The sequence below is a fragment of the Sabethes cyaneus genome, chromosome 1, assembly GCF_943734655.1.
Source record: "Sabethes cyaneus chromosome 1, idSabCyanKW18_F2, whole genome shotgun sequence".
Lineage (NCBI taxonomy): Eukaryota > Metazoa > Arthropoda > Insecta > Diptera > Culicidae > Sabethes > Sabethes cyaneus.
This window is the reverse complement of record NC_071353.1, coordinates 126,653,859-126,679,751: the sequence shown is the minus strand read 5'-3', so window position 1 is coordinate 126,679,751 and position 25,893 is coordinate 126,653,859. Positions and strand designations below refer to the sequence as shown.

Below are 25,893 nucleotides of genomic sequence, written 5' to 3'. Positions count from 1 at the left end.
TTTTGCTTTTTTTCTTTTTGTGTCGGACGTGTAGGAAGCGTCAAAAGATGTTAACCGCTTCTTTACCCTTCAGTTTCATACGCCTGAGTATTAGCGATGCCGAGCTACAGCCAATATGGGGTTATGCGTTAATGCTTGTGGTTACTTGGGTCACTCGTTCCGTTTGACAGTTGGCTTATCCGCCCTTTTCAAATGTTGGTCGACACATTAACGCAAGGGCTGAAAAACCTGGAAAAAAGGGGTTTCCAACAGCAATGATTACTATGCACCTTCGAAAAGAGTTACTTTTGATTACTTTACTGATTACCAGTAATCAATCTCTTGTGATTACTATAAATTAATCATGATTACCATTGATTACCTGATTAATTCGTAAATGATTACAAAAGTGATCTCTGATTACTACGCACTTATACGCCTTACTGGAAACCTCTAGTCAGAAAAGTTGCCAAAGTCGCCGAAATCTCTGACAGTCTCTATTCTTTCTGCACTCTATCGAACGCGAACCTGCTGATATTATTTGTTTGGTTGTGTTGTACGTGAAAAAGAGAACGATATAGTTTTGGTTTTGTCACTTTTGCCGCTGACAGTTCTTCAGGGAAATATCATAAAAGTGCGAGCAGACCACAAAATCTCTGCTTCGCTGTGTTCGTAGTCGCAAAAAGTCAATCAGAAATCAGAATCGCAGACTGATTTGAGAGGTTTCGCGAGCGTTTCGAGAGAGCAAGCAATCAAAAACTTTTCCTCCGTCTTCTTGAGTAGTGAACCATAGTGCTAGCGGTGCTTATATTTTTAGCTGGAATAATAAAGGTAATTTGCTTTCCTCGGTGTCCAAATTCTTGTTAAATAGAGCCTCACATGTAGTTGCCGAAATATCAAAAGTAACATTCGTAAAACTAGCTTTCTGAGTATAAAAGTGTAAAATGTGCGATAGGAATTGAATCTGGACTGTGGAAATGGCCTTTCTGGACCTCTAGTAGGCAACTTCAGTACCGACTGCGAGGGCGGCCATCATCGTAGCTATCTTCCAGTAGCTTATAGCTTTACATAAAACTTCGCCAGGTTGGAATAAATGAAGCAGCACGGTGAATTGTTCAAGTGTAATGCAAGGCAGAAAGAAATGAAATAATTTATTGGCCCGAGTCACTATAAGGGGTGGGTGCATAAGGTATCATTATGCTGAAAACCACAGTAGAATAATTGATTGCTAAAAAGTTTTCGGTGAATCAAAATAACCAGCTATAAATGTACAAGACCTTCGAATGCGCCACGCCACCGCCGATACGCTGGCAGCGACCTTGACCACATCAGCGACAGTTGGACGGTGTTTTGATATCGATTTCTGATGCATTTAAACATTAGTCACGCAAAAAAAAAGGTTTAGGTATTTGCATGCTACTGCTTCTAAGTGCATTTGAGTGGCTCTGAGATATAGAAATGCACTATTAAAGACAAAACAGCATTTACTCGAAACGTAGAAATAAGAGCAAGAGCTAACAAATGCGTTTCAGCACGATTTGAATTAATTTCAATTTAAATGAAAGCAGAGTGGTTTCGATGCAACGACACTAGTTATAGGCAGGTCCGCGACAACGCACGGTATTGCGTAACCGCTGTTATTTGCAATGCTGCCGAGGGTGATAATTTTTCTATCTTTCCGGTTGTATTAGTCGTATTGTGAATACTCTAGGGAATACCGTACATGCCATTTGCATCGTGATGACTAACTTAAAGGAGAGCAATGATTTATCGTTCGTTTACACGTGAGGTTTGCAAAAAGTTACATGTTTTATCTATTTTATGCTAAATTTTATCTAGTATTGATTTAGAAAAGTGTGCACTGTCGTCTCTGCGTTGCTGAATGCAGAGATCAATACGGTTCGACAAGAATAACAAACTTACTCCCAAACTAGGTCATTGCTTGTCGACGGGTTTTAATTGCGTACGTCTACTTTTTAACCATCCAATTAAAACCGGTTCCGTGCGGTGTGCTATCTTCTCAGCCCTCCACACCACCGGTTATCTATCTAGTAATGAGCTTCGACTAGCTTACACTTCAGAGTCCAGAAACTAACGCCGTCAACGTAATTTGTCCACCATTTGTTCATATGACTAGCTTGTCGAGCTGCTATGTTTTCCGCTCGACGTACCTTTACTGGCAGCTTTCAGCGAAAAACTTCGCGCAAACAATACCTTCACATGCAGCAGGTGGGATAATGACAGCAAGATAAGGCGTATGGCAGATTGTCCAATCCAGCGCAGGCGGAAAGCTGACGAAGGTTGGTGTATAATGCACGTGTTCTACATTCTAAAGCCGCCGGTGGTTGGAATAGACAGCTTAAGTAGCATCACTGATCCGATGCGTCACGTGTTTGTTCCGATGCCTTGGCAAGAGAGATATGACGTTCGCCTGCATGGTATGGTTAGAATCTTTCGTCTTGATCTGACAAATTATTGAATTCATCTAATTTTGAGTTTAAATGTTCCAGGCATTAAATTTTACAGCACTGTTTACTACTCTAGAATTGCGCAAACACAATTTTTGTGTTTCTTTAAAAAAAGTTAAGTTGATTGCTAGTTTTGAAGGTCCAAGTCTTTCAGTGTTTAATCACGTGCGCTAAAAGCAGTTCTGTGATTGAAAAATCGGTAGTCTAACAGCGAAAACCGCGTTGTTTGCCCTGAACTGAATACCTAGTAGGTAAATTTCAGGATTATTATTAATTTGTACGAACAGGCTTCATTACTGTTATTCGATTGAAATTAAATTTAAATCAAAATTAAAGTAAATACTTGTGCGCAATCCGCACTTATGAGAATCTCCTTTGTGTAACATTTATTATACTACATTAAATAATTTTTACTATAATACAATAATATGTTATTGTAATTGTATTACTTACCGAGGTCAGTTTCTCAACTACCGTAAGGTGCCCTAATTCCGTGCGGCTAATTTTGGCCTCTGATTGCGTGCACCTGGCATTAAAGTCAACAATCTGTTAACAACACATGTACATTTCTTCTGGTTTCAAGAATTTAATATATGAGAATTACTAAATCTTTTGTTTTTCATCAAAACCATCCTATAAAACTGTTATTTTTTTTGTTTTAACTGTTATTGTTAAACTACTGACGAGTTTAAAGTGAAAGTCACTGGACAATGTCAACCAATGTTGCAAATCGAGCGAGAAGCAAGCGTGGCCCACTCGCACACGTGCAAGTGTAAGAGCATAGCATCCAACACTTACTTCACTGACGAAAGCGTACGACATAGAATCGTAGGTGATGTATGTATACATTCTGCTACCTGCAAGCTCGCGTGCGCACTGCCTCGTAGCGTCTTTTTCGCATATCTCGTGAGATGCCAACAGCCCGCGAGATCTTAAAATAATTGTAGTTTCGAGGTTTACCTCTCCTGAAAAAAGCAAACGAATCTTCCCCGAAGTATCCGTCGTGGCAGATGAAAGTCGAATAACGACGATACTTGATTAAAGGCCCGCTGCAGACCACCGATAGCGCCGTTCATGCTGTCTAATTAGTACGACTAGGTGGCAATCTCAACATTGCATTGTTTCGTAGCGCTCGTGGTTAAACATTTATATTAATCTGTCCCAACAGCGCGGGTCAGTCAATTCTCCCTTGAATGGTATCCGCAATAAACAGTGCTCTGGAAGTAGCCCTACGAATACGAATCGATCACTCGACAGCGGCTTTCATAGCTGGGAAGACGGAACGGGTTTTCCCTGGAGGTTTACGCAAAGCGTATCTAAGAAATCGACGCCGAATGGACTCGATTTTTGCAGCGCTGTTGTTGTAATTAAGATTCCAAACAGACGAACAGTATGTCAGAACTGACTGTAGTATAGTATATAATAGTATAGTATAGTATCTCAGGTATAGTATAGTATAGTATAAATAGTAAAGCGATTTGAGGCAGTATATGCTAGAGAAATTTTTCGCGATCCTAAAAATAAAACCTAAGGATCTTAAGGCTTTAGCGACAACATACGAGATATGATGCTTGTCCGTTAACTGCGGATCTAAGATAGCAATCAAGCCTCTAATATGTAAATCATACAGTTCACGCGTTGCACCAAGTAGTAAAGGCCTCAAAGTTGATTTTGAAGAAAATGACAGTCGTCAGTCGAGCGGATCCGCAAGTACATTTTAAGATTATCTGCAAATGAGAGGCCCCTAATGATCAAATTAAAGTCGTTGAAATAAAGTAGAAAAATCAGGGGGCGTAGGTGGCTTCCTTGAGGTATACCTGACGAAGCTGGATAGCTATCGGATCGATGATCTCCAACGGCAAGTACCAACTGTCAATCAGTGAGATACGAGCGAAACCATTGCAAACGGTCGCTAACACCCAGTCTATGTAGTCTTGCAATTCGCTTTGGCGGCGCCACAGTAGAGACACGCAGACACCTACATTAGTTTCGAGTTTGCGTGAAGCAGAATAGCGATTTGTTTAAGAGTGCAAAAGATAGAAATATGTCGGAAATAATTTTCACGCATTCAACTACGGGCAGTTCTGTAAGTGGAAAAGAGATCGTGCGGTGCCGTCATAGCGAATTGTGATGGCGTGGTTTATTTTGTCAAAGGCTGCCCTTAAGGTTGATGTATAAAACATCTGTTTGAGCTATATGAGGTAAGACACAGCAGATTAGTAGTAGTAAAGCGATGTAAAGTGAAGCCACGTTGAACAGCACTTAGATATTGCTTACAGTGAAGCAGAGCTTCAGAAGCAGAGGTTCCCTGACCACTAGCTCAAATAGTTTCGAGACTGCACTCAGCGATCTGATGCCTTGATAGTTGCCTACATCACGTTTCATGCAGTCTATGTGTGTCTTCAGGAATACGGAAGGTACTCCATCGGGTCCAGGATTGAAGGATGACTTGAGCATGGTCATGGCCTTCGAAATCAATCGAACACGATCCCCGCTCAATATCTCATTGGTGAAAACACTTGAAAACTATTTGGAACGGCAGAATATCCTGAGGAGCGGCAACTTCCCCGTTGTATTCCATTGATGACGGGAGCCCGGGCTCTACGTTGCTTGTTTACGTAATTCCTCATTCGTGTGCCAAGAGGGTTGATGAGTACTACGGCGTCTTCTTTTCGGTACAAGTCGATCGATAGCATATAGCAAGACATGTGTGAGGGTCTGCGCAGCGGCTTTAAAGTCGTCTGGATCTAATGTGTTTGTCCAGTCAATACCGGACAACAAATCATTGATGTTTTATGGAAGTTATATGAGATAGCAGTTGAACGTTCATTGAAGTCCTAAAGGAGTTTATCTTCAATGCAGACGATTGGAGGAGGATGGTGTGGAACTCTATTGATTAACAAATATGGAGCCGCTGAAATGAATGGGATCTTGTCCTGTGATCTCACGAGCGGCGAAGCGTCCCTCATAACTGAGTAAACTGACTGGCAGTGAGCGTTAATTAGACCGTTGTTGTGAATACGATCAGGTGGGATATATAAGGCAGATAGAAAAATGAAGCGATCACTGAGCTGATAGACTGAGAATACTGTCGTCTCCAACATCTTCCCTCTTAATGAAGGTGGTACGGGTCGAACTACTACGGCATCCTTTGATTCTTGGAAGATCGCCGAGGAACTGTTGCAATGCAATGCATCTGTATCTGTATTAGCGCTCACGGGCAGCTGGTTGCTCACGAGTTGTTTGACTGTGTGAGGCTGTGCGTTCGCGAGTTCGTAGGTAGCAGAATGTCTGCACACAGCAACAGTGGCGTAAGCGTTGAATGCTATGCTTCTCATACTCGCTCGCGTGATAATAGGTATCGTTGGCTTATCGTTCGATTTGCAAGATTGCTGGACATGCTGCAGAGTAGTCACTGCTGGAAGCCAGAAGCGCAATATTCCAGTTGATTGTGAAGAAGCTAGATCGGACATACGAAGCCACCAGAATGTATCACGATAACAAAATATTAGGACAAATGAATGTCGCTTCACACCAGCATGCAGGACAACTTTCGATGAGAATATATTTTGGTACACAGTCGCTCTCACAAGCGCTTGTTGTTGGTGATGCAGAAATACAATAAAATATGTCTGTCGCCAGTTGGCTGGTTAAAGACAATACCACAGACAAACAGACGAGACACTCGCGTTAATTCCATCGTCCAATCAAAAACCAGTCATTTTTTAAAAAGGCATGTTTCGCAATATGGCGCGCGAATGTTGCTTCGAGTTTTCAGTATAAAACCATACAAATGTATAAACCCTACAGCATAAAACCCTGCAAATGCAAGCTACTCCGCAACATGCATATAACAGAGGGTGCTAGTGTGCTAGCAAAATGTGTAGGACGATGGTTTTTAAAGGATTTTTAAAACATAGTTGTCATGAAATATCTGTATCCACGATGAACAGCTACGATAACTTGTCTTTGTCCTAGCTTCCATGCAATAGTGACAAACTTTCATCATACATTGTCGCAACATTGTGAAGTAGGGACAATATCTTTATCTCCCGTGCGTTCTGCGTTCGTGATTTTTAATTCCCTGTCCATTAGTAAGCTTTTGGCATATTTATTTCATTCAACTTCAATACCTTAACCGTATGCTCGCACCTTACACTCAACTCCACTCATAATGTTCTGTACAACATCTGGCTGTAGCTTCTTCTGTACGGAAACCCGTTTTTCCTTCATGTCTTCCTCAGATTTAACCTCCTTGGGATGCTACCGTAGTGCCTGCTTCATAATAGCCCGGTATTTTTCGATGGGCCTTAGTTCCGGTTCGTTGGGTACGAAAGTGACCCCGTTTGCTTCATACCACTCCAGGACATCCTTTAAATAGCGGAACGAAGCTAGATCCGACGAGAAGATCATGGGGCCCGCGACTCCTTGAAGTAGAACTGCTCGATTACAGTCCCGGTAGTTACGAACGGCGCACTCCGTTTGCCACATGAGCAGATCACTTGCCAAATCATCCATGATGAGACAATGAGGCTTCGTCAGCATCCGGGTGTAAAGTTTCCGGGCCCGTGACTTTCCCACCGTATTTTGCCATGCGTCACGATATGGAGACTTCTGCACTTTGTACGTATGCAGTTCTTCCTGGTGGTTGGCTCTTTGAACGAAAGACTTTGACAGATTCAACTTTTTGGTCGCATCCCTGACCGAAGCATTGGAATTCCATTTAAACTCTCACGACACGCTTGTGATCCTGATCATTAATAGAACATTCATTTTGATCGCATTTCTGCTTCCATTCGATGCTCAGTGTTTCGTAGTACCGTTTACTCACACGACTCACCGTTGAGTGCACAATTTCGAATTGTTTTTTTCCGATGTCCCGATGAGAGAGCTGACGATTTTCCAGGTGCTTGCGCAAAATCATTTCGCGACGTTGCTTTTCGGGTGACGCCATTTTTTCCAATTTTCGACAAACTGATTGCGATAAAAACGCAGTGTAAACAATAGACTCTAAACTAGTTACGTACTTACTCAATTGGCCTAACGTCTCACGACAAGGCCTGCGTAGTATAATTTCTCCATCTACTTCGGTCCATGGCAGCAGGTCTCCAGTTCCGCGGGCACCCTGTGCTCGCCAGTTCTCGCTCCACCTTGTCCTGCCACCTCGCTCACTGTTCCCCTCTCCGTCTTGTTCCTACCGGATTCGATGCGAAAACCATTTTTTCAGGATAGTTGTCCGGCATTCGTGTCCGGCAACGTGTCCTGCCCAACGTATATGTCCAGCTTTAACCACTTTCTGAATACTTGGTTCGTTCTAGAGACGCGCGCGCTCGTGGTTCATTCTTCGCCTCTATACACCATTCTCTTGTACTCCGCGAAAAATGGTTCTTAGCATCCACCGTTCGAAAACTCCGAGTGCTCGTAGGTCCTCTTCAAGCAGTGTTCATGTTTCGTGCCCCTAGAGGTCAACCGGTCTAATTAGCGTTTTGTACAGTGTGTACTTTGTACTGGGGCTCTAAACTACTTCTACTCAAATTTTAAGAGAAAATTCCCATTGGGTAATTTTGTATAGTGTTTTTTCCTTGATGCCATTTGATGTGGGACACCCTTTAGCTGCACCAGGAAGTGAAGCTAGTGAGACCAGACCTGGTTTTAGCAAGTGCCAGACTTTAACTGGATAATTTTCTACTGGATCCGAGTGAGGAGGAGCTCGCACAAGCCTTGACAGAGGCCTGCATTTCGTCGAGCGAGGGCCAGTCACATAGCTTGTGGAGTATCAGAATGTCAAAAGGTGTAGTTGTTTCAAACACTGCTTGCGGTACTGGGATGGAATGACGAGTCGTTCTCCGAACAGGATTTATCCGTACGCTAGGCTGAGCGATTCTCATCTGGTTTGGAACCGCTTGAACTGATGCAAGCCATGATGGTAGAAAACTTCAAAGAATTGCTTCCATCCGTCTACCATCTCGCGCTTGTTTGTGATCACGTTTCCCTCTACGTCCGTTGCAGAGATATCGTAAAGGGTACACCCAAACTAGGTTCGGCGTGTACAATTTACGATATCTCTGTTACTGTAACATTAGGTACAACATGCTTTACGATATCACAGTAGAGCAAACTAAGAATTGAAATCAAAGAAGTTTATCATACGGTAAAGGCCATAAATATGTTAGTTGATTTTTAAAATCCCCTGCTAAGATGTTTGTTTTTCACTTATCAGTGTTGAATATGTCATTCAGAAGAATGGACACTAATTATTGGCGGGTTTTCCTAGTGATAACACACAATTTTTATTAAGGTTGAATCTAATATGATTCACAAGTATAATAGTATACTAGTAGCGATAGAGATTGAGTTATAAAAAATATTACAGCAATTGAAAAAAGATTTTTGATTGTGTTTTCTCACTTCATAAAAATCTGAGTTCAGTCAGCATATCAATATGTACTTTTATGCTGTGGGTACTCTCCGTCTATTTCTAAATATAACTGTTACCCTCAAAATCACATGCCGCTAGCCGCAACTGGAAAAATCCAGTATGATTGTAATTTTCTGCGAACTCTGTTCTTATAAGGGACAATGGTAAAATATGATACTAAATAGATGCACGTAATCAAATACATTTAAGAGTCTCTGGTTTATTAAAAATACATCAAATTCTATTTAAACCATAATGCTTTTGAAATAGCGCTTCATAGCTGCGAAGGTCGTCGCACACGCACTGTAACCCGGCCGCCTTTCTGCAGTAATCTACTATATAGCGCTTACAAATTTTTCCAAATTGATTTCAATTAAGCCAGCAGAAGCCCCTGCGTCTGCGCCTCGATCCTCGCATTGAGCATCGATCAATGATTGTTTCGTATGTTTGTGTATCATTAATCTGCGGGCGATTGCGCTACCCGGCAGATTCGGTTGGTTGGAATAAGTTTTCGTCGGAGTATACCCCCTAAACGGAAACATCTTATTAACAGTGGAATCTTTGCTAGCAGAGCGCAACAGTTATTAAAATGATAAATATTGTAATTCATCGTTGTTTACTTCTTCACCTTTTTCTAGTACCCGACGAGTTAAGTCGCTAGAGCACACTTACACGGCAACTTGGACGTCATTCGATGGGTGACTATTCGGCAATTATCGTACGAGATATTAGTAAAAAAGGTCTGACAATAGCAGCGGCAGCGGCGTGCAGTCGTTATGCAATAGGCGAAGGCAACGCTAGCGGTTATCGTGATTTGTAAGCAAACACCGCTATTGAAATCTTCAATACACGCGATCGCGACAAACGATTTTAAACGGAAACATTGGTCGGTCCAGAGCACTGCTGATATCACGAAGCGACAAATAGAGCTTATATTCTGCTGGCAGTGCAGATTTTGCTGTTGAGCTCCACCCGCGAGGTATTCAGTCAGTCTTTATCAATCCGCCGTCAGGATGAGTATGAGTAAGTATGCAACTGAAAGGTAGTGGCTTGACCGTATCAGTAAGGTGCATTACATTGTTTTTGCAGGTTCATACACCGAAAGCAGCTCCGAGGAGGATGATCTGTCCCCTCGGGACAAGGTGCAGCAAAACTCCAAAGGACAGTCGGATTTTTGCGTGCGCAACATAAAGCAGCACTCGTTCGGTCGACATGAGATCGAAATTGCCGAACAGGAGATGCCAGGGATTCTGGCCCTTCGCAAACAAGCCCTCGAGGATAAACCGCTCAAGGGGGCCAACATAGTTGGCTGTACGCACATCAACGCACAAACGGCTGTGCTGATCGAAACGCTCATATGTCTCGGGGCCAACGTCAGATGGGCCGCCTGCAATATCTACTCGACACAGGTATGTCGTTGGTATATCACTATAATTACGATAGATTGACATTGCCACTGCACAAGTGAAAGAAAAGGGTTCTTATCGAGGGGAAAAAATAGAAAAGATAACACCGCAATGGAAAGTGTGATATCGTGTTCGGCATTGAATGGCACCATTTTATGACAAACAAGTGCCGTTCTTTCTACGACTAATGAGCGGTTTTAAATGACCTCAAATTATAAGCTTTGATTGAAATTAATTTGCTATCTATTTTGTGTGACACACAATCACATACCTAACGCATCATGTGTTCTACATTTGTGGCACTTGGTTTATACGTAAAAGAATATTATTTGTCACGTGCTTTAGTAACAAAATCCCGTGAGCCGTGACAGTAAGTAAATTTTCTTGTATTTCACTTAACAATGGCAGTGATATGGTCATCCGAACCTATGATAAAACGCTCCTCGCATATGACACATTTCAGCGTTACGGAACACATTTAGAAAGCATATTTGCGTTGTGAATTGGTTCCTCTTTTTAACGATTTTTTGGAAAATAAAGAGTAGTTAGTTTTGGGTAAAGGTAGCGCATAGTACCAAACTCAAATTACTAAAAAGTTTTTTAAAATTGTGATATTTTGTTATAATTCTAAACAAAATTCTAATGCAAAAACGAATGCTAGCCCCGTATGAAAAAATGACCGTTAATACTCAACTGAATAGAACCGATAGACGAAAAACGACATTTTTGTAATCCTTGAAAAAGATTTAATATAAATTGAAACGTCGGAAGTAGAAGAAAAACGTTCGTTTTCATCAGCAATTGGACTGCAAAGCCGAAAAATAAAATTCTGAAAATAAAGAGGATACTAATTTCCAGTCGTAGGCCAGTGATTTTGGGAAATAGGGACTGATTAACGTAGTGAAGCCAGTGCCCCGTAACGCTGTAGGTCATTTCAAAATTATCGTTCTGGTAGGGGTATTATAGTTAACTTGTGAATGAAAACAATATTTGAAAAATTCGGCGTCCCGTATTTTACCAGAAAACCCCAAGGGTAAATTTTCCGATTTTCTTGAACATCGCTTAATTTTGTAGTTCATGATTCTTGAGCCAAGTATCGTAAAACAGAATTATTTGTGAGGAAACGTAAACAAAGTTTCATTAAAAATTTTGTGAGAAAATTTACTTACATTTTCAATAAAACATATTTGCTGTGCGATGCTTGGTGCCTGAGGTATGAATATTTCAAGCAGGTCAATATTTAGACAACTATTTATAACTCAGGAACAACAAAAACCGCTATGATGCAAGTTTTTGACACAAAAATGTTCAGAATTAAGAAACAAATATTTCAATACGTTGCAGAAATTTGACAGAATACCCATGGAAAAGCTCGATCCAAAAATTCAACTTGCAGACTAACGGTTTGTTTAAAGGCTTCAAGCCGGCGTACGATTCAATTAAACGAAATGAGCGAATTGTGTTTCAACATGGTTTTCCTGGCTGAAAACTGACTAGGCTGATACGCAAACTATTTTGATGATTCAAAGTCAAGCGCCAGAATAATGGGTAAGATATCGCACCCGTTTGTGACGATAGATGGTTTGATGCAAGATGACAGGCTATTGAATTTACTGGTCAACATTGCGTTAGAAAGAGAAGCCTTTCGAATAGGCAAGCGTGCAGAGAAGCAATACCGTCATCACGAAATTCCACATGCTTCTAGGGTCCGCAGCCTGGTCCAGTTTGCAATATTTCTTCGAACCACAATCGATGTTTTTTGCTATAACAGTGTAGATATGATTGTCTTAACGGTGATCTGGCTTGACGAGATGTTTTTTTCGCGACGGCTATTCGGAAGTGCCTTTTTTTTTTAGACATGATCGTAATAAGCAACTCTGCACAAAATCCCGTCGTGGACGTGTATGGATCGTCGTCTCTAAGAACTTAGTTGCTTCACCGATCGTTCCCTGATGTGACCCCGAATGAAACACTGGGACATCTATGCGTAACAGTCATAGTGACCAATCGTTCTCGCCTAGCGTCGAATGGCTTAGTGTTGCGGTTCGGTGATTACCGTCAGTTTGAAATATTCCGGTAAACGGTTGTTCCGCAGCTTGTACCGCGCTTTTGCACGGTACCTGTTTCCATTGTCTGACCCAGATTAACCTGGTGTTGAACATAAATAATAATGACCTGCTAGATTTAATACGGGCCTACAGAAAAACTGTATGTGGCTGAGTGTGAAAATGAGATACCAGTACTCCGACTTATTTTGAAAAATCTTGGGTGCACTACAGAGAACCTTGGACCATCGCTCGTTTCTCTTTAGAAAGTTTCGTAAAAAAAGTCAAATGGCATAGCTCTAAATTAAACATATAAAAGTCAATACATGTCTGTATGTTTCGTCATATAACTCCGCAACGCCTGAATCTTTCTCCATGAAATTTGGCGTAATTGAAAGGACATAGCGGGCATTTATTTTTGCTCTACCAATATCATTCGGCACATAAATCAGGCTAATTTTGAATTCCAATAAACCCCAATTAATAAACAATTAGAACTTTCCTCTCACCCACTTTTCCACAACAATTTCTAGAACGAGGTTGCTGCGGCCCTGGCGGAAAGCGGTGTTCCTATCTTTGCCTGGCGGGGTGAAATCGAGGAGGACTTTTGGTGGTGCATTGACAAGTGCGTTCATGCCGAAAACTGGCAGCCGAACATGATCCTGGACGACGGTGGCGATGCTACGCATCTGATGCTGAAGAAGTACCCGGTTATGTTCAAGATGATCAAGGGTATTGTGGACGAAAGCGTCACCGGAGTACACCGGCTGTACCAGCTGTCGAAGACGGGCAAGCTGACCGTTCCGGCGATGAACGTGAAGGATGCCATTACCAAGACCAAATTCGACAGTCTGTACAGCTGTAAGGAGTCGGTTATTGATAGGTAGACTGATTACTGTGTTACTAGCTCACACGTAGCGAGAGAGATTATCATGTTTTAAATTATGAACTTTTTCCAGTTTGAAAAGAGCCACGGATATTATGATTGGTGGTAAACAAGTGGTTCTTTGCGGCTACGGTGAGGTGGGCAAAGGATGTGCTCAAGCCCTGAAGGGGTTGGGTTGCATCGTGTACGTTACAGAGATCGATCCGATCTGTGCCCTCCAAGCCTGCATGGATGGTTTCCGTGTGGTCAAGCTGAACGAGGTGATAAGGACAGTTGACGTCGTCATCACGTGTACCGGTAATAAAAATGTAGTGACCCGTGAGCACATGGACAAGATGAAGAACGGTTGCATCGTGTGCAACATGGGCCATTCGAACACGGAAATCGACGTCAACAGTCTGCGAACTTCGGAACTGCAGTGGGAGAAGATGCGTTCCCAAGTCGATCACATCATTTGGCCTGGCCCAGACGGGAAGCGGATCATCCTGCTAGCCGAAGGACGTCTCGTAAATTTGTCTTGCTCAAGTGTTTCCTCGTTCGTGGCTTCTATCACAGCGGCCACTCAAGCATTGGCTCTAATAGAACTATTCAACGCTCCGTCCGGACGCTACAAGGCGGACGTGTATCTGTTGCCGAAAAAGATGGGTAAGTGTTGATACTTTTTTACCATCACAGATTTCATAGATGTCGACAAATTTTGTTCAACAGATGAGTATGTTGCCAGCCTTCATCTGCCAACACTGGATGCCCACTTGACGGAATTGACAGACGAGCAGGCTCGTTACATGGGTCTGAACAAGGCTGGTCCATTTAAGCCCAATTACTACAGGTATTAGTACGCTATTATATCCGAAAAGAATTTAGCCGGCCGTCGACATTCCGATCGAATGTTAATTAGTATATTTCATTTCGCCATACCACCACTAAACTGCGGTCGACTGTCGTCGATGCAGGAGAAGTTGATTTAAACAAGAAAAAAACAGTACAGAACAGTAATTAGTTTATCCATTAAAGAAAAATATGTTAGTTACTAGGCATCGTAGAAAATTGTAGATACCGTAGACTTTTAGAACGTGTAGGACAAAAAACCGCAGCAGCAAATTGAAACGAAACTCTTCCGCTTCCACTACTATGCAACAGAAAACGGCACGGCCATGTTATATACACTGCATATATATTGTTAGAATCGGCGCAAAGTGAGACGTATTTTGTGGATCAATGCATGCGATGCAGCGTACCGGAAATAACTACATATACGATTCAAAAGAGTCAATTCAACTATCACGTTTTGCATCAAATCGAGCAGCATAACAACGCTTTCAACTCTTGATCAAATCGTCGTATTAATACGAGATATATGTACTACTATTCTAAGTTTTATCGATTGATTTTTTACTATAAAAGCATTTGGTTGTAAGCAAATAAGGCATCATAATTACATATTAAGCGTATTGTTTACGGACGCACTTGTTTCCAGTATACAGGTACTATCGTATATTTAAACTTAATTTTCCAAGGAGCTTTCGGTCTCCTTTGTGCTAAACTCGGATTAGGTCAAAATGGAATCAAGCCGAGATCAAGCGATTGATCAACAAAAGTTTAGGAATAAAAAGAAAATTCTTTTTGGAATATCTCGTTTCTAGTCTCGATTAGTGGTGATAAGCTCACAGTCGCCAAGGCATTTTACACATATTCGGTGCTAAATATTCATTTACGCCGAACGTACCTATTTTGTTTTTGATGAGAGTGGTGACGGATTCTAGTCTGACCGTCAAGGACCTTCTGGAGTATGGGAGTTCCCAACGTCCAGCCAGTACAGATACTGAATATCAAACAACTGCATGAAGTTTTCTTTTCCCACTGTTTAGAATTTTTGTAATTATTCTTTCAGTTAATAACCGATGGATGTTTAAGCGTACTTTTCTTAAAGTCCGTGAATTCAACACGCATAAGTTCTGGATGCGGATTTTGTGCGTCATGAGATAGGAGGACTGAATCGACGTTTGTTCACCAGAAAGTCCGTACGTCTGTATTATCTGAAAAGTGCCGACCATCGAGTCCATCGCCTCAAATTGGTCCTCCAAACATGCTTCGGGATATGTTGACGTATAAAATAGGTGCTCTAGGCAAGGCCCAACAACTTATTTACTTTTTCCAACTGTGACCTGGTGAAGCTCTTGCCTTATAAAGAATTCGTTTCCATTGTTCTCGATCCTGGTTGAGCCATCTAGCACGTTGGACCCCTCTATTCCTGGTACCAGTGGGAGAACGGATTTCACTGCACAGTCTTCCGGCATCCTGATTGGTGACGTGGCCGGTCCACCGTAGTCTTCCAACTTTCGCCAGGCGTACGATGGGAATCTTTCCAAGTAGTGCCTACAGCCACTGTAGGCTGGTTCATACGCCTACGCTACTCTCCGCTATTCGTTTGCACTCCGCCAAAAATAGTGAAGCGACCCTCATTCCCTATAACGTTGCTATTTCCACTCCAATTATTTTATATGCATAATTTTTCGTTTAGAACTACATTAAATTAAATACATTACAATGTATTATAGTTTAAGGTGGCAAAATATGCATATGCATACTTCTGGCTACAAGGCTGCCACACGTAAAAATTTGGAAAGAAACAAACAGAAGAAGGTGAACTGAACCCAGATCTTCCGGGACAAAAAGCGCTGCCTGGAAGAACAGGAGTATTAGAATTTGAGGCGGCTGCATCGTTCTCAGGAAACGCGAAAGTTCTACCATAAACTGAACGGATCCCGCAAAGGTTTTGTGCCGCGAGCCGTAATGGACCATGGACACATGGCGAAAAAAAGTGCTAGCCCCAATGATAGGCGAGGTTAAGGAGGTCATCATGCAGCTAAAGAACGATATATTGCTTGGGAAAGATGGCACCGTAACCGTAGTGGAGCTTATTAAAATGGGAGCAGAAAAGCTGACCACTTGTTTGCACCGGTTAATTGTTACAATTTGGGATACAAAACAACTACCGGACTAGTGAAAAGATGGAGTTACCTTCTACCCGAGAAGGGCGAACTGTCGTGCGATGCCGCCTACAAAGTGCTGTCCCCAATCATTTTTTGCCGTAGTCCAGTTTTGGTATTATATAAGTTACACGCGACAAATCTTGTCAATGTCGAGGAACTTAACTGAGTCGGCCGCTAAAAAGCTAGTGATATGGCGTCCATTTTCCTCGCACTTTACACTCGACAGTGATCGATTCGAGTCGAGTTGCTCGGCGTGACTTGTAGAATAAGGCTCTTAAATTTTTGCTCAAATTTTGCTGGGCCAAGGCGGTACAATAAAATAAGTAAAATTAGAGTACATACATAGAGACAGCCCTTCGGGAAGAATTTTAGCTATAACACAGAACGAAAAACCATTCTTTAAATTGCGTCATTGTAGTTTAGATTTATTCAACATTAAGCTCAATATAAGTCTAATACTTTTTGGCCTAAACATAATGCGGTCCTGGCGTTGGTACACTTTTCAGTGGCGAATCGAAGTCGGTTTCCATCGGTTCCGGTACCGGCTCCTGGTGAGCAGCGATTACCCGTTTCTGCAAGTTCTCGTACAGTTTGTGGACGTTCTCGTGGTGCTGGGCGTTTGGCTGCAAGGCTTTCATTAGCGTCTGCAACCGACCCTGCGGCAATCGTTGATGAACGTACCACAGCAGCTTTAGCATGTGTCGCGTAACATTGTCCCGCGTAAGACCGGCAAACAGGAACTCATCGAATAAACCGGTACAGAAGTCCTCGTTAGCAAATTCTTCGGACATTGGGATCAAAAGTGCGATTAGAGAATGTAAGAATGGATCCTCGTACGCTCTATCATCCTTGCAAGAAGCTAAAATCGCCATGACTCGCAATATTCCAACGCGATCTTTTTGCCGAGATGTATGCAGAGTGTAATACATTGCAAGAATTGAAGCCACCGAACTTTCCTGGATGTACGCCTCAACGGCATCCGGAGCAGGTCCAGAGTGTTCAATAGTAGTTATAGCACTTTCACGCTCGTCCGGTGGTAGTTTGGAATGTAAATTGCGCACCTGATCGTCAACCATCAGCGACATCAAGGCCGGCAAAAATTTAGTGACAACTTGACTATCCAACTTGGGTTCTTTAAAATCTTGCGAATCGATCATAATCCACGCTGATAAACCTAACGCCAACATTCGCAATAGTAATATTAAAATTGTGTTATCCCTCGGTAGTCCTTCATTATTTATTAAATGTTGTAATATTTTAACCGCTGAAGTTGCCAAGAAATTAATGGCATATGGATCACACAGTGTCATGGAAAGATCGCCGAGGACCTGTTCTTGGCCACGTTTGATGTTGTCCAAAAATCCTTGCAATTCACGGGATCGTTTGATGTCAACATTTTTCTCTCGAATGCAGGCGTCCAAACACCAAGTAAACTTGTGACACGGGTCAACGGAGATAATGTCCTGGACCTCTAGGTCGTGTAAAGCCATCAACAACTCGGCTCGCAATGTACAATAATGAACGTTACGGGTCCTTAGGAAAAGTGTTCGTAAGAACTGCAACACCATATCATACAGCTTCACACTGTTTCCAATCATGTGCGCCAGTTTTTGAACAACTTCACCCTGTCGTCTTACTTTCGGAGTCGGGGTGAAGAACAGATTGTTCAAATTCATGTGATCAAAAAGGATGTGTTCCTTTTCCCTGATGTATTGTGAAAGCAGAGGTGAAACTTCGTCACCGAACAAGGATTGATTGTCTCTCCAAATCTGTCGCTTAACTTCCGTGTCGGTGTCCTGATAAAGTTCACGATCTCGAACCAGTATTCTTAAATACTTATCCTCGATATGGCTGGTGTTTCTAAGAATGCACATTACCACCGGGCGCAGGGCTTTCACGCGCACCACAGGGAAACTCTTCACCAGCAGCTCCTTAAGCTTGCGGTCACGTTCGCGACCTTCCTTTGCCCCTACTTCATTGATGTGCGCTATCAGCTTGTCTCGTAGTTCTTCCAGAACCGATGTGTGAAAATCAAGTCGCCGAACTCCGTGCAAATCCAGCAGAGGAAGCATTGGTCTTAACGACGGTAGCAGAATGCCATTCTCCAACTGAAAGTTTTCTATTGCTTTCAGGGGATCATCGCAGCAGGAGAGACTGATAAACGAAAAGCGATTATAAATTTTTTGGAGACATTTATTCATTTATTTTTATACATACGCGTCACGAAGATATGCTTGTCCTGGAACATTGACCTCTTCTAGTCCTGTACCGGCGAACTTGGGTGGAGCAGACATTGTTTGCAATTGTTTAGCACAAAACAACGAGAGTGCAACAATAAACTTGCGTCAAGGACCGACGGTCTTTATCTGTAGATTTTAAATAATAAAACAATCACAATCTAAACACTAGCCAAGTGATTCAACGCCATTTTTATTTGTTTTTTTCGCTGACGTTTACATTTGGCTGCGTGCGGTTTTCGTGTTTATTATTTGAAAACTCTGTATCTGAAAAAATCGGTTACAAACTGTGGGAATACTTCAATGTTCCCGCCACAAGAAAAAATAGCGTTGCAATTTAAGTGTATGTAATCCATAACAGAAATCCTTGCAAAGATATAATTTCTTGAGCATTATTTAACCTATTTCAATCATTTCAACGGTTTCAACGGCCTGTCCTGCACTCAGTGCACCTATTTTGCTTTTTTAGCTGTAACACCTCAGCCAAACATAATTCGAAAATGTTATGTATGGGGCATTTATCCACCTTTTCGCGCGCCTGATGGCGGCTAGTGGGTACACTTTTCGACAATGTTTATTTGCTTTTGAGGACTCCGCTCACGTACGCTTGAAAGTTCTACAACAACAATTAAGGCTGGAAATATCAACTTGACGTGAATAAGGTTGCCAAAGGCATGCTAACCCAACAAACATTTTTGTTGATTTGTAGCTTATTCAACCCTTGTATAGCTACCCAGGTAACCGCTAAGCACTGATTTAAGCTTGAAAGCTGCTCTATATTTGCAAGTTGCATGCTGCCAGATATAATTCAGCAGCATTGTCAATGCATAGCAGCTTTAAAATGGCATTCTCAATGTTGAATTAAAATTTACTTGAAGCACTATGAAAAGCTGATTAGATGCTCTAAGCAGGCTTTATTGCCGTTACCGGCATCAAAAGAGATTTTGAACTCTGCTCACACTTGAAGGAATTCTGCTTGCGAACGTACGTGTGATAAAAGAAAAAAATGCATCCCTCTTTTTTTAATTCTATATTAGAGAGGTTTTCAGCCTGCGGCTGGTTCGCCTCTTCTTCCCTCTCTTTTTAGCTTACGCACAATCCTGCACCGCCGATAGAATAAACATCAACACGAATCTATATGGCATATGCAGACGGATTTTACAAGAAATATTTCTATGCATGTATGCCATCACATAAAAAGAAAATAAAAGGTAGGTAATTCTCCCAAAGCGCAACTTATGGAAGAAATGTAAAAAATCAAATCTTTCCCTCCATTCCACCTCGATAAGCAAATCAAACATCCGAGTTAAGAATTTCGGTAATTTAAGTAGAGCTATTGGCAGCTGACTCGCAACTACCGTTTACAGATCAACTGGTAAAGGCGTTGCCCTACTCCTCCACTCCAAGCCACGTAATCGACAGATTGGCTGGCTGGCGGTTCAATTCTAACCGAAAAAGAATATAACAAAAAAGCAATCTTGAAACGTCAACAAAGTACGCCATAATAAGCATAACAGAGAGGGAAGATAAAAAAAGGATGTACAATATATTTTTCGCATTTTTTTATGTTTGACGTTTTACCGTTACGCAACAGGCGTTACGTTTTATGACATTTGTAAGTCTCCAAGCACTAATGTAGCCGGATATTTCGCCAAAACCGGCTTTCTAGCAGCTTTTTATAGGCATATTAAACTATGCTGCACGATATGGTGTGCACCATAGGCTAATAAAAAGCTAGATTTCTGCTTCTTTAAGTGCTCACTGGTTACTTGGGTAATTACCGGGTAACAAGCGCTTGATAAGCTGTTATTCAACAAGAATGTTTGTTGGGAACGCTTTCCGAAAGTTGTACGCCTTGTACCTACCAGCCGCCATTACGCACGCGAAAAGGTGGATTGAATCGATTATTATCAAAAAGATTACTGAACTAAGTATTGCGGTTATTTACATAAATTTTCATCCTGTTGCGGCGGTAACCCGCATCGTCAATCACCGCAACGAGAACAAGGAAAGGTGGCCAAATATTTTTTGGTTTATATGTGCAATTGTTACTGATGCTTTAGCAACTAAAACTACATAAAAAAATGTCTTTTAGCATCTTACATTCAAAAATATGTATTATATAAATTCATTGAATATCATAAGTATAAAAATATGTGTAAATATAGTAACAAAATTTAAGAAGTACGGAATGGGGTTGCAAATATCTAAACAATAGAAATTAATCTATTTGTATGGCAGCTCTGGACAAAAGCACATCCTTCAATATTTGGCGAGGTCAGCATTGGGCGATAATGTATCGATATAACTGGTACCGATATTCGTGGACGAAATCTCGATAGTTTTTTTTTTTCGAAATAGTTAATTGCAGCATGCATATAACAGCTTTGTAAATGTTAACACCTTATAAAACAAGTCAAACGGAGTGTTATAAAACAAATGTTAAATGCAGATCGTCACGTGATGCGAGCATTTTTGCTGATTATGCTCTCAGCTGAGTATACGTATCGATATATGAAAAATATCGATATTCAATTAACGAAAATTCGTCAGCTTCGCTCAATACAGAATTATTTTGACAGCTTGCTATGAACTTTCCGAGAATGAAAAGATTTCTTGCAAAGCACAATATTGCTCTATCTTAAGTATTTACGGCGCACTGCCAGTCCACACTGGGCGGCAGGGCTGTCATTCGCTCACACTATGTGCAATATAACGCCTTGTCGCACAGAGCGATTCGGCAACACACCTCTACAGCTAATACACAGAGAACAGATTAACAGGCTCGAAGGAAGTAATCGATTTTTTGTGTGTAAAATCTGTCGGTAGCGCCCTCCAGAAATAGTTTGCCAGACGCATGAAAAAATATCCATGTACCTTTATCAATATTTCTTTGTGCTGGAGTTACATAGCAGCGATGGCAGCGACATCAAGATTTAGTTTGCCACTTACTGCTCGAGGGGTGCTCTATTGAAGGATTACTCGTAGATTACATAAAAACCTTTTACACACTTTTTGTCAATTACCTGGTAGTCTGTTCTCTGTGGCTAATATGCACACAGCGTACGAGCGAAAGCGGAGTGGGAGCGAACGACAGCACTCGGTGAAAATCGCCCAGTGAGTGATCATCCAAACAGCACTTGGTACTGCCGTTTGCCACACTCCGTGCGGAATTAACGCAAAAAAATTGTTTTGTATTTACAAATTTTCTGCCCTTTTAAAAGTGAAAATACACGCTGCACTGAACAACTAATATGGCCTATGTTAAGTTAGTATGGATCAGGCGACGCAACAGTAAAAATGTTTTTTTCAATCACACCACTTCAACTGACCCAGCGCAGGGTGTACAATCCAGCCGCGCAGAGTGCGGCTCTTGGTGTGGTAAAGCACGCAGCAAATTTATCACACTGCGTTTGCGACTGCCTTTTCTTGGTGCGCGTAAAACACGAAAGAGCGTGTTTACCCAACAAACATTTTTGTCGTATAACAGCTTATTAAGCGCTTGTAACCTGGTAATTAGCTATATAACGGTTGAATAAGCTACTAATCAACAAAAATGTTTGTTGGGTAGCAAAAGAGACACTGAAGGGGATTTTTGGGCGAACACACACCGCATGGCGAGTGTTGTGTTGTTTAAGAATGTGTGTCTTTTGGTCTGCGCTGCGGTTTATGCCATCTCTGCTGGGCGGTGCATCCAGCTCTCTGCGCACCACCCATATATTTATAGCGAATTCATAAATAAACCTGGCTCAGGTCGATTAGCTCTCAGTTTTAATCGAACTGCTGTCAAAGCGTTCATAAATTAACGGAGATTGCTTCCCGGGTAAACTGACAGCATTCAGTTTGAAGGGTAGGTTAAAACTGTCTAGCATTACGCACTGAGACAGAATTACGGTTTACGGGTCGATCTTTCAAACTGCGCGTATCCACAGAGATTCTCTGTGGCGTATCATTAATAAATTTTGGGTTCGAGTTAACACGAACCCAGGTTAATTTACGAATTCGCTATTATAGTTTAGCTATCTTATGGATAATAATCGACTCTATCCAGCTTTTTACGGGCCATAATGGCAGACGTGTTCGTAATATTCGAACAGCATTTTTGACATTTCCCCAATACATCGCACGTTTTCTGTCAGTACATTTCTTTAGTTTTACCAGTTTTACCGTGAACGCGTGAAAAGAAAACGTGCGATGTATTAGGGAAATGTCAAAAATGCTGTCTAAATATTACGAACACGTCCGCCATTATGGCTCGTAAAAAGCTGGATAACTGTCCCATACATAACATTTTCGAATTTTGTTTGGCTGAGGTCAAGGCTGAGGTGTTAGAGCTAAAAAAGCAAACTAGGTGCACTGAGTGCAGGACAGCCCTGGTTTCAAACAATTTATTTAAAGATTTAAATAAATATTTTACATCTTGTATCCCGCATTATGCAGCCATTCTTCGCGATTGGCTGTTAAGCCATTTTCACAAGTTATGCGAGAAATTTTATTTGCTGTCAAAATACGTTTTATTTTCGAGTGTTGTTCTTCATTCTTCTTGACAGTGCACTTCCATCTCGCACGAAAATTTGCGAAAGGTTGCTATCGAACTGAAAAAGTTCCAAAGTGAACTGAAATAGGTGCAGTCTGCTTTGAAATTGTGTCCATTTCGTCCAATAAACGCGGTTCTTTCAGCTACGACTGCATTTCGTTGGCAGGATGGCCTTCTCAGTGCTGAATTCCGTGGTTAAACGGGCTGCTTCGAATGTTTATATAACCAATTGTTTGCTGAAAAACAGTGGAGCTTTATATAATTCCCAGCAGGTTCGTAATGCCGGCAAGTGGTATCCGGATGAGGAATTCTTCCAGCAGTTTAATTCGGCCGTGATGTACCCGGATGAGGTTACGTCCAAGTGGAAGCTTCCTCCATGGAACAGCAAGATCGCTCCGGTGGAAAAGACCGTCCGTAATGTGAAGCTGAACTTTGGTCCTCAGCATCCAGCGGCTCACGGTGTGCTACGTTTGGTTTTGGAGTTGGACGGTGAAACCGTAATGCGGGCTGACCCGCACATCGGTCTTTTGCATCGCGGCACCGAGAAGTTGATTGAGTACAAGACGTACACGCAAGCTTTGCCCTATTTTGATCGGCTCGATTATGTTTCGATGATGTGCAACGAGCAGTGCTATTCACTGGCCGTGGAGAAGCTTCTGAACATTGACGTTCCGCTGCGCGCCAAGTACATTCGCGTGCTTTTTGCTGAAATCACTAGAATTCTAAACCATATTATGGCTGTAGGAACGCACGGGCTAGACGTGGGTGCAATGACTCCGTTTTTCTGGTTATTCGAGGAACGTGAAAAACTGATGGAGTTTTATGAGCGTGTTTCCGGCGCCCGCATGCACGCTGCTTACATCCGACCGGGTGGCGTAGCGTTGGATATGCCACTTGGCCTGTTGGATGATATTTACGAGTTTTCTGCCAAGTTTGCGGAGCGTTTAGATGAGGTAGAAGATGTACTCACAACCAACCGTATTTGGGTACAACGTACCGAGGATATTGGGGTTGTCTCGGCTGAAGATGCCCTGAACTATGGCTTCAGCGGAGTAATGCTTAGAGGATCTGGAATCAAATGGGATCTTCGCAAGGCTCAACCATACGATGCCTATCATCTGGTGGAATTCGACGTTCCAATTGGAACTAAGGGCGATTGCTACGACCGTTATCTTTGCCGTGTGGAGGAGATGCGTCAATCACTGCGTATTATCGACCAATGCCTAAATCAAATGCCAGCTGGTGACATTCGAACGGATGATGCTAAACTGTGCCCGCCGACCCGTGCGGAGATGAAGAACTCCATGGAGGCATTGATCCATCATTTCAAACTGTTTACCCAAGGTTATCAGGTACCCCCTGGCTCTACGTACACCGCTATCGAGGCCCCCAAAGGAGAATTTGGGGTATACTTGGTTTCGGATGGATCCAGCAAACCATACCGCTGTAAAATCAAGGCTCCCGGTTTCGCTCACCTGGCTGCGCTTGATAAAGTCGGCAGACACCACATGCTTGCCGATATCGTTGCCATTATTGGAACTTTGGATGTCGTGTTCGGCGAAATCGATCGTTAATAACGTTAATTACGAAGCAAACAAACAGTAGAATTATAGTGTACGTCGAAATTCAATTTCAACTCTGATCTTTCGTGTAAACTATAAAAAAACAGCTGAAAAACAAATAAAGAACTTGTACGTGAAATAAAATTAAATGTTTCAATTGTTGGTTGATTTAGGCAAGAATACGTTTTGTGAGAGGTATTTTCTCTTTGTAAAACAGTTTCCTATTTTTTTCTGGTTATAGATCATGTTAGTAAGAACTTTATTTAATAAAAAACCAAAAGTTTCCGAAGTATTAACGGCATATTTGAAACAGTGCAATGAACCACCATGGACGTCCTACTTTATCAAGGTAGGTTGGCAATAAAATTCATTTGAAATGCTATCTAATTGAACACTTTTGTCTCTACAGTACCGGGACGTCACAAACGATCATTTCGGTCGATCACATTTTAACTGGACGCTGGATACGGGAACGAACTATCACATATTGCGCACTGGATGCTATCCCTATATGAAGTACCATTGCACCAAACGACCCGTTCAGGATCTAACAGTAGACGATACGTTTTTTCGGATTATTAAAATTATCAACCTAGGTTTGCCACAGCTTGGTTATGGATTTGCTGCCCGCTTTCTGATTCGACACGTAGAGTGGGTAGATATGGGAAAGAGTTATGGTAAAGTGCCGATTTACTTCCTCTATGAAGAGGATAAAGGTTCGGAATACTAGCAAAGTTGAATGCTGAAGAGCATTTGTTACGGAGTTTATAAATGTATATTTTTTTATTAAAACTAAGTGGCAACTGATTAGATGATTTCGGGAGCATCCCAAAAGATTAGAGACTACCTTTTCAAATAAAAACGAACAATAAGAAATAATTCGCTTCAAGGTTTAATTGACCTGTTTTGACTGCATCATTTTGTCTTAATAAGAACTAGTTTCATAATGTCGCCTCGAGCTAGATAAGGTCGTCTGGTTAACGAGTCTCATACGAAAGGTTGAAATTCAAAAAGTTGATGTCTCAAAAAGCTGAAAAGAAGCGCTGCAGACAGCATCTACAGAAAATGTATTTTTTTGTCAAATATTACAGTTTCTGATTTATCTTTCACTGTTACTGTTATTACAATATCTGCTACATAACACACTCATAGATAGAAAGAACTTAATTGTAGACGAATATGCAAAACGTTAACTTTTCACACTAAAGAGTCGAAAAAGTGCTTGGATGGCTTGACGATTTCTCAATCAAGTGCGCGATTATACTCCAGATTAGGAGTGGCTCACGACGGCGTCTGATGCGGGGCGAGCGTCTAAAATACGAAATGTGTTTTCTTGGCGCTAAACCTAAAAAGTCAGCCACA

The 25,893-nt window shown here is 41.8% G+C and overlaps 4 protein-coding genes across 5 annotated transcripts; 3 read left to right on the top strand and 1 right to left on the bottom strand.

The window, feature by feature from the left end:
- Positions 1-648: 648 nt before the first annotated feature.
- LOC128744756 (adenosylhomocysteinase-like 1) lies at positions 649-14,823 on the top strand. 2 transcript variants are annotated; one of them, XM_053842018.1, is made up of 6 exons: positions 649-810; positions 9,504-9,888; positions 9,955-10,274; positions 12,850-13,199; positions 13,276-13,847; positions 13,911-14,823. In XM_053842018.1, exons 2-6 carry the CDS (start codon positions 9,879-9,881, stop codon positions 14,036-14,038), a joined length of 1,380 nt encoding a protein of 459 aa, XP_053697993.1. In that variant the 5' UTR covers positions 649-810; positions 9,504-9,878; the 3' UTR covers positions 14,039-14,823. The 2 variants fall into 2 exon arrangements, with proteins under 2 accessions (XP_053697993.1, XP_053698001.1); XM_053842026.1 differs by lacking the exon at positions 649-810 and adding an exon at positions 1,019-1,155.
- A 1,816-nt stretch (positions 14,824-16,639) lies between these two features.
- Positions 16,640-18,595, bottom strand: LOC128743336 (negative elongation factor B). The gene is made up of 2 exons (XM_053839893.1): positions 18,413-18,595; positions 16,640-18,349 (listed from the first exon to the last, which is right to left on the bottom strand). The coding sequence occupies exons 1-2, from the start codon at positions 18,487-18,489 to the stop codon at positions 16,663-16,665; spliced, it is 1,764 nt and encodes a 587-aa protein (XP_053695868.1). The 5' UTR covers positions 18,490-18,595; the 3' UTR covers positions 16,640-16,662.
- A 4,391-nt stretch (positions 18,596-22,986) lies between these two features.
- On the top strand, positions 22,987-24,572 carry LOC128732321 (NADH-ubiquinone oxidoreductase 49 kDa subunit-like). The gene is made up of 2 exons (XM_053825569.1): positions 22,987-23,057; positions 23,113-24,572. Exon 2 carries the CDS (start codon positions 23,137-23,139, stop codon positions 24,541-24,543), a length of 1,407 nt encoding a protein of 468 aa, XP_053681544.1. The 5' UTR covers positions 22,987-23,057; positions 23,113-23,136; the 3' UTR covers positions 24,544-24,572.
- A 23-nt stretch (positions 24,573-24,595) lies between these two features.
- LOC128732331 (uncharacterized protein C15orf61 homolog) lies at positions 24,596-25,392 on the top strand. Its single transcript, XM_053825578.1, has 3 exons — positions 24,596-24,704; positions 24,773-24,880; positions 24,941-25,392. Exons 2-3 carry the CDS (start codon positions 24,776-24,778, stop codon positions 25,259-25,261), a joined length of 426 nt encoding a protein of 141 aa, XP_053681553.1. The 5' UTR covers positions 24,596-24,704; positions 24,773-24,775; the 3' UTR covers positions 25,262-25,392.
- Positions 25,393-25,893: the final 501 nt, after the last annotated feature.